This window comes from Alosa alosa, chromosome 15 (genome assembly GCF_017589495.1).
Source record: "Alosa alosa isolate M-15738 ecotype Scorff River chromosome 15, AALO_Geno_1.1, whole genome shotgun sequence".
Classification (NCBI taxonomy): Eukaryota; Metazoa; Chordata; class Actinopteri; order Clupeiformes; family Clupeidae; genus Alosa; species Alosa alosa.
In genome coordinates this window covers 21,983,245-21,999,689 of record NC_063203.1, presented here as the reverse complement: position 1 = coordinate 21,999,689, position 16,445 = coordinate 21,983,245, and the positions used below count along the sequence as shown (strand labels likewise).

The 16,445-nt window shown below is 42.1% G+C and overlaps 1 protein-coding gene across 1 annotated transcript in view; it reads left to right on the top strand.

Annotated features, from left to right (window-relative positions):
• Positions 1-16,445, top strand: part of LOC125307896 (calsyntenin-2-like) — a 70,680-nt gene continuing 54,235 nt past the window's right edge. Inside the window, exon 1 of the mRNA XM_048264026.1 lies at positions 1-479. Coding sequence (XP_048119983.1) covers positions 413-479 — 67 coding nt within the window. The 5' untranslated portion in view covers positions 1-412. The remainder of the gene's footprint in view (positions 480-16,445) is intronic.

Genomic DNA, 16,445 nt, shown 5'->3' with positions numbered 1-16,445 from the left:
GATTGGGGTCGCCAACGTTTTGACATCAAAATAGGGTCACCTTCCCAAAAAGGTTGGGAACCTCTGCTCTTTGGGGACTGGGTGTTGAGAGCGCGTGAATGAGAGCGTAAACGGAGCAGATCTCTCGCCATGTCTTTCTATCTTTTGACGTCAACAACTGGACTTGCATCCGCTCCTTGAGGTCCAGCCTCTCAAATAGCAGTCAGCTCGTGCTGCTTCCATCGGGCTGCTCTCGCGCTGCGGATGGGCTGCCGTTGCCTGTCACTGATCTGCGATCAACGCTCGTGATTGCACACGCGGGACGTGCTCACCAGAACACCACAACACTAAAGAGAGAAAGATATATTTAAACAGCACGAGACGACGGACTGGATCGAGGTCATAACTGTCGGCGCTGATAAACAACACGAGGATGGGGAGAATCGCGCCTCTTTTACTTTTCCTTGCGCTCGGACTACACGTCATGGTCGCGGAGAAAGGTAAGGGAATAACAGTTTGCGAGAAGATATTCTTGTTCGTAAAACGTGGCTGACAGAGGGAGTGTGTGCGAAAGAGGGGAAGAGAAGCCAAATGTGAGAACAAACATATTTCGGAAATAGAGCGAATGGGAGTTGGCGACAACCAAGCGCGTGTGTGTGCATGCGTTGAAGGTTACCGCCTGAAGTTTGAAAACAGGTAATTGGAGTTTAGGCGAGGCATGTCTTTTAATTCATACAACCAGCAGAACGATCCTCTCTTCCTATTGCAATGACTGTTATTGCAGAAGTTGACAACGTTGGTTTGATCAGCCACCACTGACATAGCATGGAGAGATAACAATAGAAATCCAAATAATGAAAGCTTCTATTCTCCTCTGTGTCACAGCAAGTGAATTCCTGTGTGAGATTCTTGTTCCTGCGGTCCAGTGTGTGAGTTTATGAGTAGGACAGGAAAAAGTCACTAGAGCACATGGGTGGAGAATGGTTTTAATAGCCTACAGGTGCAGAAGAAGCTATAGGCCTATTAGAGACAAATGATTTGATGCCAGTACATCTTCCGAATCAGTGTCATTGAGCATTGAATGATCATTACACCTTTAATTGAGCATTGAATGATCATTACACCTTTAATATTAGTCATTATCTGTAGTCCAGTGACTGTCCAGCTGAAATTGTTTGTTTACAGCATCACATTCATTACATAAATACTCATGCAGTGCTGAGAAAGTGTGCGTGTGTGTGTGTGTGTGTGTGTGTGTGTATATATATCATGGCAAGTGTTACATAGAGCAACACCTGTGGGGTATACTACAAAGCACTCTGAACATACCCAGGCTTTCTTTGGATAACCTGGATCGACAAAAACAAAACTCGACCATCAGAGTTAAATGGTGTCTTGAAGCTCACTTACGAGTAAATTCGTCAAGCCAGGTTTTTCTCTTTAGTTTCAATGCGTGTTCCCATAAAGAGGGTGCATCATTTTACTCACCTTTACAAAAATGGATCAATCTATAGCGATTTATTTCACACAAGAGGAACAAGTTATACTATTTAGAAGAATAGCATGCAGAGATCACTGCTAGGTGCACAGTTGCACATGATAAGCTAGGGAGGCATGCTGGCATAAAAAAAGCTGATTGTGTAAATTCGTAAGTGAAAAGATTCTGCATATTTTCTGAAAAATACATATGCCACAGGCTGAATTGTTCGCCATTAATCCCAACAGAGTGATGATGATTTCAAAATGCAAAAGCAATGTCCAACCTGCTTTGTGGAAATGTATTTTATTCTATAATTTAGAGAATTCACTTTAACTTCACCCTATGCAATAACTGTACAGCATATGTTTTCAACAGCTGTGAGGGAGAGGCGGCGGCGTAGTGAAAGATGAACAAATGTAGGCTAGGGCTGTAACGATACACCAACCTCACGATTCGGTTTGTATCACGATTTTTGACCCACGGTTCGATACAAATCTCGATTTTTCTTTTTTGGGGGGCTCTAGACATTTTATTAAATAACATTTTACTAGCCTCCCTTGGAACACCAGAGGATTACAATATAATATATCTATTATTTTATATCCTGACACTTTATGCAGATTAGCCTATAGCCTAGGCCTGCTATTTTTTATTACAACTCTACCTCTTTAATTCAGCTGTCTGGTTGAAGCCTGGAAATATTGTAAACAAAGTAGCATAGTTGGCTAGCTTAGCCTATCGTAGTCTACTGATTGGACTGTTCAGTTTTCCCATGTGTGTTTAAGTTTCAAGGTAATACTTGTTCTCCTTGGGACAGGCCCTTTTGGGAAACGTTGGTATTGAGATGATCAGTCAAGTTCAATGCAAGAGTTTTAAACAAATATGTGCAGCATGCTAATGATGCTAAGTGGATTAAATAGTAATTTAGCTAGTCGTCTTCACACAGAGTCTACAATGAAAGCAAGGAGAGGTATGAAATTATTATTTATTTATTTGTTTGTTTTTGGACAACGTAGGTAGGGGTGGGCGATATGGACAAAAAAAATATCTCAATATTTTTTGTGATTTTGACGATAACGATAATTAGTCGATATCCTTTAAAGAAATGTTTTTGTTCAAGTCTGAGTGACTTTACAGCTCATTATTTATGAATAGCATCATTACAATAATAACCAATAACCTAACCTGTGACTTTTTAACCAAATCAACCAATGCATTGTCACTCTGACACATTTCCAATTCGGCCCCCACTTGTGTGTGTGGCAATGACATGGTCTAGCCAGCTACATTAGAGAAGATGAATAGGCCTAACAGTTTCCCAAGAGAAAGTTTGAAGCTGAAGTTCCTTTCAAACCTTTACATAGGATTCACTGTAAAACTAAGAGCAGACCAACAGAGTAGCCTACATCTCAGTTATTTCCTTCTATGTTTTGTTTTAGAGCAATCACGTAGGCTAGCATTCCAAGTTACAGAATAGAAACTAATGCGTTAGCTTATGGCTAATGTATATGAGAAATCCCATAGAGATGCTAACGGTTAGCATAATCGGTAAACGTAGATATTTAGAGCGAACTTCAATCCATTTACAAAAGAGTTACATGAGAATAGTTATTTGTTTACAACTGACTATTAAAATAATCAAAGGCTAATGTTTTCTCTCCATATAATACCGTGTAGGAAAAAAACGTGACTGTCTCATCAATGCTACTTGAACAGAAGTAGCCGCATAAAATCCCAAGTAGGCTACTCTAGCTACACAAAATAAACATTAGGCTTCGGGGACAACGCTGGACCCACTAGTGATCATGACACTTGTTCTGCTGCACTTCTCCCGCATAGCCTACCTCCTGGGAATGTATGAGTCTTCAGTGCATGATTTCGAGTGTTTTTTCCCCATAAGTAATTTAAATACTCGATAATGTAAATTTGCACATCGTTAAAACAACAATCACGATATTATCGCAGACGATATATATCGCCCACCCCTAAACGTAGGCTACCGATAAGTAAAGCGGGAGATGTGGGTTGCTTTTGCGGCCGCGTAAGATGCAAAGCACTGCGTGAAACACTAAAGGTGTGTCGCGATTCTGCCTTTTCACACCACTACACAGTATCGTTGATATGAATGTCGCGATTTCGGTTTCGAATCGTATATCGTTACAGCCCTAATGTAGGCTATTTCCGTCTATATTGTATTTCTTCTAAACAAACCCAAAAGATTTATTGGACAAAGAACTTCCACAAAAAGCAACATAAAACACTTCCTTCAGAGAGGACCCTTAACAATTATATTCAAAACCCACCTGCAAATGAAACAAAAAGAATAAAGAATATTCTCAAGCATGCCAAGGAATCGGATCTGTCCCGAAAGACCCTCTGTCTCCGGAGAGACCCCCTGTACAATGCGGGCTCCGAGGTCCAGGGAATACCCACAAAAGGTGACACCATTGTCAAAGGAGGGGCTAAGAAGCTACGTTTAGTGCTTTAAGGGCCTGTGTCCACCAATCACGTTTTGTTGTGCTGATCTAACCCCAAAGTCTTAGCTGATAACCTCCTCCCGACCAGGTTTGGTTGGCAGCATAAGACACCATGGTGATACAGCAACGCTTAACCAGAGCCACTTTCGTGTCACAGCATACCCTGGCCTTGAGCTCAACATACCTCGCTAACCCACTAATCGAGTTTCGTAGTATAGCCCACTGAGGCTCAGATCATTGATTTGGTTTTGTTTGGTTTGTTTGGCTCTGTTCTCTGGGGAGTCTGATTTAAATGAGTTAAACTCCCCAAGCTCCCTGTAATGTTAGTCTCCTCTCTCTGGCCACAAACACACACACACACACACACACACACACATACAGTACCCACACAGACATGTGCATGCACACAGACAGAAACTCACATACCCACACACATACAGTACACACGCAGGCATACACACATGTACTTGCACACACACACACAAACACACACAGAAAGACACATTCCCACACACACAGACACAGACACTAATAACCCTTAGATACCTACACACACACACCGAACACACACAGAAACACCCCCCCCACACACACAATTACAAATTGACAGACACTAATACCCTTAGCTATCCACACAAGCAGAGAAACACACACACATGTGCACACGTGAACACACACATACACACACATGTGCACACGTGAACACACACATACACACTCGCACAAAGTATCGCTCTCCGCTCACCAGTGTCCCCAGCATGGTAATCTAATGGAGGTGACCTAGAATGAGACAGATCGGGGTAACCTTGAGAATGGTGTGTTTTTGTGTATGGTGAGTGGGGATGTCTGTGTTAGTGTGTGTGTGCGTGTGTGTGCGTGTGTGCGTGTGCGTGTGTGTGTGTATGTGTGTGTGTGTGTGCATGTTTTGTGGTTATGTGTGTGAGGGAATGAGTAAAAAAAATCACTGAGATTACAGATATTTTATGATTGCTTAAGCACAATTTTGAAAACCAGGCTTCTTTTTCAAAATACCACACCAAGTAACACTTTAGATATTTCAGATAACACCTCAGTCATTTTACAAAATGAAACACTTCAGTCAAAACTATTCAATTATGCATGAGCAACACATTTTATCGTCACACAGATGAGTCATATGATCTGATTGTAACATCGGAGCTGCGCCCTCTGCCGCTGCTGTCACGGGGAGAGCAGTCACAGCGACCACGCCCCCTCCAGAGCCGACCGGGCTCACCGGAGTTTTAAACACCTGAAAGTAATGCACTAATGAGCCGTATACTATTTTAGAGACTCTCCTGGTTGGCCTCAGTGTGAGGTATTGTTTGCAACTTGTGAAACTTACTAAGCCGTGATTCTATGTATTTGGATAATTCGTGTATGACCTAGATTGTCTTCCCGACTGTGATTTTTGGATTCTGTATGTGGACTGATGCTTTCGATTTTCTGAACGACCTGTGCATCGACTTGGACCGTGTTATCTGACCTGCCCTTTTGGATTGTGTTTTGGACACATTTGCCTGCCTGTGTACCGAACTTGGACTGTATTGAATTACATCTGTGGATCTTCCCTTTGTACTGTCGCTAATTAAAACTCCTTGCTCCTCGCACCTGGGTCCCTGTAGTCTGTAGTCATTACACTGATTCTGTTTGAGTCAGTTACACACTACTGTGCTCTTAGGATATAGTGTAGGTTTCATTTTGTTTCAGAGATATTGCCACAGGATAAGGTCATACACCTTATAATGTTTTTTTTTTGTGGGGTGGGGATGGGGGGAGGGGTACCATGTGTTTCGTGCTTTATATATGTCTATGTAAAAATCTTTGTGTATGTATTGTGTATGCTCCTTGTGTGCCCAAGACCAATTTTTCTTGCGAGATTGACAATTAAATACTTACTTACTTATACTCTAATATTTTGTTGGGCTGCCTTTAGCTTTGATTATGGCACGCATTCACTGCGGCATCATTTCCAGAAGCTTCTATAATGTCTCAACATTTATTTCCGTCCAGCGTTGCATTAATTGTTCGCCAAGTCTTCTCCAGCACATCCCAAAGATTCTCAATGGGCTGAAGGTCTGGACTCTGTGGTGGCCAATCCTGGTGGTCCTGAACGATATGGATTTTTTCTTACCATGGTTAAAAGGCAAGAAATTACTGCGGTAGTGCGGTATATACCGCTAAAACCATCATACTCATTATACTACCAAAGAAGTGTTGAGCTACTTTGAGCCTCGAAAGTGATTTAAAATCAGCAATCTTTTTACCATGAGAGATGCCCAATCGCTACCAGCGTTAGCATTTTGGAAGTGTCGACTAAAAACAGGCTCGTTTAGAATCTGGATTAGCGTTTTTTTGCTCCCCAACTAACGTTCAAACTCATGTTCAAACTACACCGGATTTCCCCTTTAAGTTTATGCATTAATTCAATGCTTGCTGTAAGATAATGTATGGCAAAAAGAAGTCATAAGATATATTGGCATATCTTAATTTTGTCCCACCCCTAGTCTATATGTACAGTATGTGCAACACACACGCACACACATACACACACGCACACACACACACACACACATGTCCGCTTAATTTAAGTAGAACCTTTGCCACTATAACTGAGATCAAGCGTGTTCCCCTCAAGACATGAGAGTTTCATCATGACTAAACAAAGGTTTTGCTTCTCTGTGTGCGTGTGTGTGATTGTGTGTGCACATACGAAAGACCTATTCAACTCGTTGATGCCCAGGACAGATCAAGTCATTGTTTGACAAAACTCTTTTCTCCGACTCTACACTTTCTTCCACTCTCTCCTTTTCTTCTCTTCTCTTCTCTTCTCTCTGTGTGTGTCTGTGCTGCCTGCATTCCCCTCCTCCCTCTCACTCTGTCTCTATTCTCTTGGGGGCCATTAGCGATATATGATGGGCAATTTCTTATTGGGGTAACAAAGCTGGTGTTTCCTAAATCACACACACCTAAAAAGATGATATTACATTACATTACATTACATTTAGCAGACACTTTTTGACCAAAGTGACTTACATATGCTATATTACAAGGGATCACATTGTCCCCAGAGCAACTTGGGGTTAAGTGCCTTGCTCAAGGGCACAACGGTGGAAGCCGGGAATTGAACCGACAACTTTCAGGCTACTGCACGCTAGCCCAGCTCCTTAACCACTACACTACCACCGCCCACTACCACCACGATATCTATGTTTAAATCCTTGGTGGAGACAAGAATAGTGGGAGAGTACTGTATACTCTCAAAGCAAACTGAAAATGTGTAAACTGGAAAGAAGGGGGTTTTGTTCCATAAATATGTGATCGTGGAGGTTAGTCTTCAACTGGTCACATGGCCCCCCAGTTTTAAAAGTCAACTGTGTCTGTGCTGCCTGTGCAACCCCCCCTGTCTTCATCTCTCTTTCTCTTTTCTCAGTCTACAGGGCTTAAAATTCATGTTTCAAAATGGGGGGGAATTCCCCCCTTAGGTTATTCATGTAGGGGGGATGTACACAATTTGGGGGGGAGGGGGGGTCGATTCTGATACCAAGTCAAGAATTGCGATTTCAATACTTCGATACTTTAAAAAAAAAAAGTGTTTGATTTTGGGGCCCCCACCACCCTGACGTCATCAGTAATATATACTGTAGTGGGATCATTCACAACAGTGGACATCCTAGATTCTGCTTGACTCTCTCCACACACACAAACACACACTGAAAATGATAGCTTATGTGATATGTTTCTATCATATATTTTTGAATTCATATAGAGTGTATTTATTTAATAATGCATTTTTTAAAGTATAGCATTTTACTAGTAATTACTATAGTAGCTAAACATATTTAGTAATTTGAATGCCTCATATTGACGTTTAACCTATAACACTTATGGCATATCTTTAATGTGGTGTGTAGGTCCAATTGAGTGCACATTGGTGATGAGTAGGTGTAATTCAGTGCCTGTCACTTTAAGAAAATACCTGAGAGTAATTCTATGGAGTAATTAGCCCCCTTCAACCTGACGGTTTTAGGCTGTAGTAAGCTAGTGAATAAAAGTTGTGCATAGTGCGGTATGTGTATGCAAATCATTATGTTTTCTATGTCATTAGATACAATAAATGTTCAAAAACTAACATGTCGAAGACAATCTTTCTGGGATCAAGTGTTGACGTGACCTGAGCTAGCAGGATAGTTACCAAGGAGCTCTTTCCAGATGTAAAAGTTTGCCATGGTAGCGTAGCCCTATTTAAATGGCGCAAAGTGGTTCTCTCTCTCTCTCTCTCTCTCTCTCTCTCTCTCTCTCTCTCTCTCTCTCTGTGTGTGTGTGTCTGCATGAGGCTATGTTCAATTCAACTCGGTAGTTGATCAGTCCGGTCAATAGCACCGCATTCACGCCACTTAATGATTAAGCTATATTAACGTCATCAGACAGGCTGTAAAAGTGTATGCGGGAATTTCTCGCATTATGATGGCTAGAGTTGCGGGACTTGAACAAATTATGCGCAATACCCGCAATCCCGCAGTGAAATTTAAGCCCTGGTCTATGCTGTGCTCCCTGCATTCTCTCTCTCTCTCTCTCTCTCTCTCTCTCTCTCTCTCAGTCCGTGCTGTGCTCCCTGCATTCTCTCTCTCTCTCTCTCTCTCTCTCTCTCTCTCTTCTCTCTCAGTCCGTGCTGTGCTGCCTGCATTCCCCGCACCAGTCGCTGCATGCCAGCCCTGGGCTTGGGAGTAATTCCAGCAGCGAGCAGGAAGTCTGAATTTAGATAACTCATTACCAGACTAGTCCTCGTTCTCCCCTTCTCTCGCTCTCTCTCTCTCTCTCTCTCCATTTCTCACTTTCTCTCTCCCTCATCTTTCTCATTCTCTCACTCTCTCTCCATCTCTCATTCTCTCCCTTATCTGTCTCTCCCCTCTCATAATCCCTCCTTCTTTCTCTCTCTCTCTGCACCTCCCTCTCTCTCTCCAAACCTATGGAGCAGCAACCAAACCGAGTGTGCCGCTTTTCTGTATAAATGCAGATGAGTCCAAAACAAACTGCACATGTCCGCTAATGTGCAGATAAATTATGGAAATCAGAAAAGTGGAGGTGGCGCACTGTGTTTGTGCTTCTGCCTCCCGATGTGTATGTGTTTGTCTGTCTCTTTTTGTGTGTGTGTGTGTGTGTGTGTGTGCGTATCACGGCAGGGAAGCTGACATTCAGTATGCATTACATTTCACAGCCTAAATGCTCATTTGTGTGGAGATGAAAGCTTAGAGTATTTGCAAGGGTAGATGGGGTCTCTGTCCCCCATCAGTATACAAAACTTTCTTTATACAGAAACATATCACACACATACACACACACACACTCTCTCTCACAGTCATATCAGACACATACACACACACACACTCTCTCTCACACTCACAATTTCTGTGCAGAAAGAAACCCTTCAGCCCAACATTTGTGGCTTGTTTTCTCTGAACAGTTAAAATTGAACGTTTGTATTTGATCGTTTGAATTTGAACACTGCTTTTGCAAATTTGAATGTACGTCAGCTCTACTGTCTGACAACACTGCTGCGTTTCCTCCATCTTTTGCCAAACAGCATCAGCACACTTTTGTCAAAGTGAATATGTTTAGAGTGCGTTTTGTCTCTACTGTATGTTTCAGTATATATCAGTGTGATTAGATGTGGATGTATGTGTGTGTCTGGGTGTGCGTGCATGCGTGCGTGTGTGTGTGTGTGTGTGTGTGTGTGTGTGAGTGTGAATCTAAATAAGGAAATCAGAGGCAAAACAACTTGTTGGAGAAATGTAGGTTGGCTAATCTTCCTACTCCACAGGCAGCGAATGAAGGAGATGATTGGGATAGAGAGAGAAAGGGACAGGGAGAGAGGGATGGGGAGAGCTAAAAAGAATAGAGAAAGAGTGACAAAATGATAGAGCGAGATGGATTGTGAAATTGAAACAAGGGAGGGGTAGAAAGAATATATATATACTGTATGCATATATACTATACAACTGGAAAAAGTTCACGATGCGTATCGGAAGCAGAACCATAAACCAGCCTTCAGTCTGAGGCAGATTCCCAGGTCTGCTCCCAAACACCTGCGTGCGTGTGTGTGTGTGTGTGTGTGTGTGTGTGTGTGTGTGTGCATTTGTGTCTCATTGAAGGGTATCTGCAGGCTGAGGAGCAAATGCTGTCAGTCAATATAGTGATTCAAGTAGCAGTCGAACACTGGAGATGATATTACTAGACAGAAGACAGACAAACACTAAAGAACCGTTCACACCAGGAACTATAAATTTAACAAAAACAACAGTCTTAAGTATTGCTCTAGTTAATATAACACATTGCATACTATAGCAAAAACAACATAAATACAGGAACATGATCAATATCATTGGAGACAATTGTTTGAGCGAACAAACAAAAAGCTGACATTTAATCAGAATCTATTGAATTTTAGACATCACATTAACCAACAGAAGAAGAGAAGATACTTTCCTGTCGGCGTCTTTATAATCATCATTCTTGGGGTGAACAGCCCTTAACACACAAATGAACAGAAGCCCAACTCACCCACAGACACAGAGTTCAATCAATCACAGATCACACAGAAATACCAGGACATGGAGTAGTTACAATGTAAAAAGGCTCGTTGCAGGATGTGACCAGTGATTGCGACATCCTGCCCTCATATGATGCTCTGTGACCCTGTGAAAGGGAGAGAATATGACTGAGGGTGACACACTTCCCCCTGCAGGCAAAGCTGATGGACAGCGTACCTCAGGTATGAGACACAGCTGGGGTGGTGACAGCACTGAAGCAGGCTCCTGTCTCATGCCAGTAAATATTCAAAAGCACATTATGCATTCCAGGAAACACATCAAAACACAAACTCTCTCTCTCTCACACACACACACACACACACACACACACACACACACACCTTGGGTGTGTACCAAAGGACGAACATTAAAATGATTTCCGCTCCTCTCCTTTCTTTTTCTCCTATCTGCCCTTTTCTTTTCTCTTCTTTTCCTCCTCTCCTCTTTCCCTCTGTCAGAATAAACTGTCATGTACTTACATCACCAAAAACAAAGCACGCTTGGGACATCCAAATCCTAAAATTACACTACTCATTGACAATATGCAGATTATTGGAGAAGTTCAGCCACAACACATCAATAAAAGTCATAAACTTACTGTATATGCAATAATCTTGCCCTGAACAGAAGCTGTTCATATATGATTTTATAAATGTGTTCATATTTCTGCTCATATGTGTGTGTGTGTCTGTGTGTGTATATTTCTCTGTTTTGTGTGTGTGTGTGTGTGTGTGTGTGTGTGTGTGTGAACATCTGTCTGTCTGTGGGTACACGTGTGTATTTGTGTGTGCACACGTGTGTCTTTGCTGCATGCTTTTGTGATCCCATTGTCACAGACTCCTGCCTTTTTGTTGTTTTGTTGTGCTGTTTGAGTCATAAACATCAAACACGTGCTTTCATCTTTCATCTATCTCTGTGGCGTAACAAACATGTTTATCACTGCTGGGGCCTGCTGTTTTGTAAGCGGCTACTGGCTTCCAGTCCACTTTGATTCTCCCCTTGCCATATGTCCAGATGTTGCCATATGTAAGAAAAAAATCTTTCTTTCTGGACTCTACTAAATTCATATTGGATCGCACTATTCTCTGTAACTATCCATTAACCTCTGTCTCTGTCTCTGTCTCTCTCTCTCTCTCTCATGCACACACACATACACGCATGCACACATACACAGACAACATCTCCATATAACAACCATTAACCATTAAACTCGGAGGAGACAGTAAGGCTATATAGCGCAGTAATGGGTGGGATGCAAATGGACATGAAAGGTTGGATCCTGTAGACAAGCACTTAAAGTAGCAAAAAGATGGCAGACTGTGGGTAATGGATGAATAGACAGACTGGGTGGGGTGGACGATGTGCTTTTCTTTTTCTGTTAACCAGGGGGAGAGGGACACTGATCTGTTATTTTACCCACTCGTCAACACCTGCTGTCAGTTACAGTGTAGATATGGTAGCCAAAGAGGGTGGGATTCCTGCCATTGCGAGTCCATGTTGCTTTGGATCATAGCGTCTGCTAAATATCAGTCAACTTTAGATTTAAGCAACCAAATGCAGTCTGGGACTGAATCAGTCTTTCACATGCAGGCTTTTGTGTGCTTCCATACTACCGGTATGTTCTTGCAAGTATTGGTTTACAGTCATTACAAGGCATTACAAGGATTGGTGTAAATGTTGTTCATTCAGGGGGGTGTTGAGATCTCATTTATCTGAGCCCTGGCAAGGTGTCTACAGAGCCAGACAAAGCAGACAGCAAAAAGGATCCCTAAAGAAACAGAGAAAACAACTACAACAACAAGAGTGAGAAAACCAGGAACAGGCAGGACCTCACCTCACCGCAATAATTACAGTGGAATTCCTGAACATCAAACGGCAATGCTCTAAGACAGTCACTGAGGAGATACTAATTTGGCACAGATCCATGCCCCTGTGTGTGTGTATGTGTGTCTGTGTGTGTGTGTGTGTGTGTGTGTGTGTGTGTGTGTCATATTCTTTTTCGTCTATGGGTATATTGAAATGTCATGAATTAAACTAACAAGGATTATAGTGGCAGCCTTTAAGCAGCCGCTTCCCAGAGTGGATAGTCCAGACAATGTGCGCTGTCTATGTTAGAGTTCTGTAGTTTATTCGAATTTAACTGAAAATACAATCAAATGTTATATCCATCAGGGTACCTGCAGTTGGAAATTAGATCTTTACTTCCATTCTACCTGGAATTCAAACCATATTGAATTCAAACCATATTTCATTAACGTAAATGTTATCAACATTTCATCAGCATGATGTAATGATTGTTTTAATTATTTGATAAACAAAAAAAATGCCTCAACATGGCTCTCAATGAGAAGTATTTGTGATTTTTCATCAGCAGGTCTTCAAAAGCAATCAGACATTGACACAATCATGGCAGTTAATTTAACACGAGCCTCCTCTCTGCAGGGAAAACCAATCAAAGTCAGACACCCTGATAAAGATATATGCCACAAACAATCATGAGAGGAATGACGAGGGAGTAGGGTGGTTGAAATAGCTGTGGTATTCACCTTATTCAGCCCCGCCCATTTTTTAAAATTCCATGTTGTCTTTAAACTTCCGGTCGGCTAGCTACGTCTAGTTAGATTCATTGGGATAACACGGCAGAAGAGGATAGAGAGGCTAACTTACAGAACAGCCGCTCCAAAGTCATTTTTTTCCTAACTTCAGATAGGAAAGCTGTATAACAGAAATGTCTTAAGTCACCAAAATCCTAAATAAACGTTCCTAACTTTAGGATGACCCATAATATATGATGCCAGTCATCTCGATAGAGCTCTGCTATCTCAATGTATCGCAATGGATGTACTGCTCAATCGGAAGTTCGGAGACAATATGGGCAAAGCTAGCGCCCCCATGTTTGCGCGCGGAATAAGGTGAATAGCAGACTTAATTTCACAAAGCAGATATTTGATTCGGAAACCGAGCACTTCTAAGCTCTGGTTTCCACCCTATTCATGAAACCCATACTTCCATCCAGCTCTCATCTTCCACTCATTCTGTTTACATAATAACTTAGTGCAGGGAGTCTCAACAGGCTTACTAGTATATTCTTCAACTCATTTCTTTGCAAATGTGGACAACTCTGCACTCAGTATGGACATTCTATAACAGGGGTGGGCAAACTTTTTGGCTCAAGGGCCACATTGGGTTTTGAAAATTGGCAGGCGGGCCGCACTACACACAAAAAAAATAAAATAAAAAAATAGCCTATAATTTAGTATGAAAAGTACTTCTTTTAAAATATGAATTGCTTAAAAATACTGCTAATTTTATGTTGTTTAACAAATGTATAAATTGTGCACTGTCGCTTTAAGACAGTCGCTTTAATTCACGTTTATTTCTCAATGATCTTCTGCCTGCTCCGCTATGGCTAGTGCTGTATCTATGGCTGGGCCCTCTCACAGTTTTTAAATGGTCAGTAGTGGGAACTACTGTTGCCTTCATGATTTCCTTTTAAAAGTTTCTTATAAAAAGGAGATATCAATTATCAACAATGACGAGCCAGCTGGAACCTGTGGCTCTCTCTCCCTCTCGTGAGTGCAGACGCGTTCCCAATTAAATGGATCGCATAATGTTCACGTTAGATCTTCTGCAAAGGAGATAACTAAGAGTTAACTTCGTTTAACATGATGATATCTCTATTTAACATGATGTTTTGACATTGACATTGTAAACGTTCTCTAAGGGGGGTGAAAAGCAGTTTGCAGTAAAGCTAACCAACGTCGCCTCTATCGCAGGAAAAAAATAGCAACAGCCTGATAACCAAATGAAATGCTCGGCGGCCGGATGAAAGTGCTTGGCGGGCCGGATTCGGCCCCTGGGCCGCAGTTTGCCCACCCCTGTTCTATAATATATGACTGTACAAGTGTAAATATACGTTTATTTGTACATGGCTTAGGATATTTCAGGCAATGTCTATTTAAATCAGCACAATGCAGCTTTAGCCGGAAATAGAAAACCGTTTTTCTAAATATAGTGTCATGGCGACGCCCCATGTTTGGCTCAGGAATGAGTTGGATAGTACAATTTATTTCACAAAGTAGAAATAGCATATTTTAAACTCTGGTATAGCAGATTTTATCTCACAAAGTGGATGTTTCATTTGTCATTTGTAGGAAAGCAGATTCAGATCCCTTTTAGTTTACCTGTTGTAATCTAGCAGTATTAAGATCAAGCAGTCTGAGTCACAATAAACAAAGTATTAAAACTCAGGAGTCTCAGCCTCTAGACACTGTGATCAGCAGCACCGGAGCTCCACAGGGAACTGTGCTCTAACCAGTCCTGTTCACCCTGTACACATCTGACTTCTGCTACAACACCGAGTCATGCCACATGCAGAAGTTTTCTGACGATACTGCAATTGTGGGGTGTATCAGGAACGAGCAGGAGGAGGAGTACAAGAGCCTGGTGGAGGACACTGTGCAATGGTGCAAACTCAATCACCTTCAACTCAACACTTCAAAGACCAAGGAGATGGTGGTGGATTTCAGCAGGTCTAAGCCCACTCGGCTACCAGTCTCCATTGATGGGGTCAATGTGGAGGTGGTAAGCACCTACAAGTATCTGGGTCTCCACCTGGACAATAAACTGGACTGGTCAGCCAACACTGACACACTCTACAAGATAGGGCAGAGCAGGCTGTACTTCCTGAGGAGGCTGCGGTCCTTCAATGTGTGCAGCAAGCTCCTCAGGATGTTCTACCAGTCTGTTGTTGCCAGCGTCCTCTTCTATGCAGTGGTATGATGGGGAGGAAGCACAAAGAAGAAGGATGCGGGGCGACTTGACAGGCTGGTAAGGAAAGCTGGCTCTGTAGTGGGAGCTGAACTGGAGTGCATCACTTCAATATCTGACAAAAGGACCCTGAACAAACTGATCAACATCTTGGACAATGAGTGTCATCCACTCCACAGCACTATTGTAAAGCAGAAAAGCCTGATCAGCTGGAGACTTCGCTCACTGCCTTGCACAACAGACAGACTGAGGAAGTCATTTGTCCCCAGGGCCATTGAACTGTTCAATGCTTCACTTAAGGGAAGAGGAGAAATAGACTTCTCCGCAGAGTCTGTCTGCCTCTTCACCCCCTCCATGTTTGGAACTCCCCCTATTACCGTCGGTCCCGTATTTCCACCGTCTTGCGTGTATATGTCACTTAATATCCATTTCTATACAAACCAAGACAGCGGACTCCTAAAGAAACGCAACCACCCACACCATAGGTGTATCTAAATTAGCTATGTACCAAAAATGACATTTTACCGTGACTCAAAGAGCTGTAAACAGTGTTGTAAGGCTGCGTGTACACAACCGCTTGGAGCTCCAGTAGAATTTTAATTTCACAACGAGAATTCTCGGTCTAACCGTTCATGTGCCACTGAAACGGTGTAAATAGGCGACCCATCAGACCAGCACTATAACTCCGAGCGTGGTAAACAAAATCGGATATTTCAGGCAGTAAATGTTCTCGTTAAGAACCAAACCAGATTTTGTTCAAATCTACACACCTATGGCTACTGAAAAATGTAAGGTTAATTTAGCAAATGTTATTTTGAAGTGTTAAAAAACATTGTTGTTTTAGATTGGTGATAATTGGGGGTGTTACGATAGATATAGATATAGTTTTTTCTATAGTTTTTTCTTATATTACTTTGCCTACTCGCTGATATGTCCATATTTATTTTATGCTGGTCTCTAGACTTTATTCTTGCACTGTTGCACTGTTGGACTTACTCATTTGCACCATCACCATGACACTCAGTTACACGGAGCACCTTACCTTACCTTACTATGCACAGAGAATCACAGACTCAGTCCCTGCCTGTCATTGCAAGCACCTCTTGATTAATCACCCACTATGTGGATACT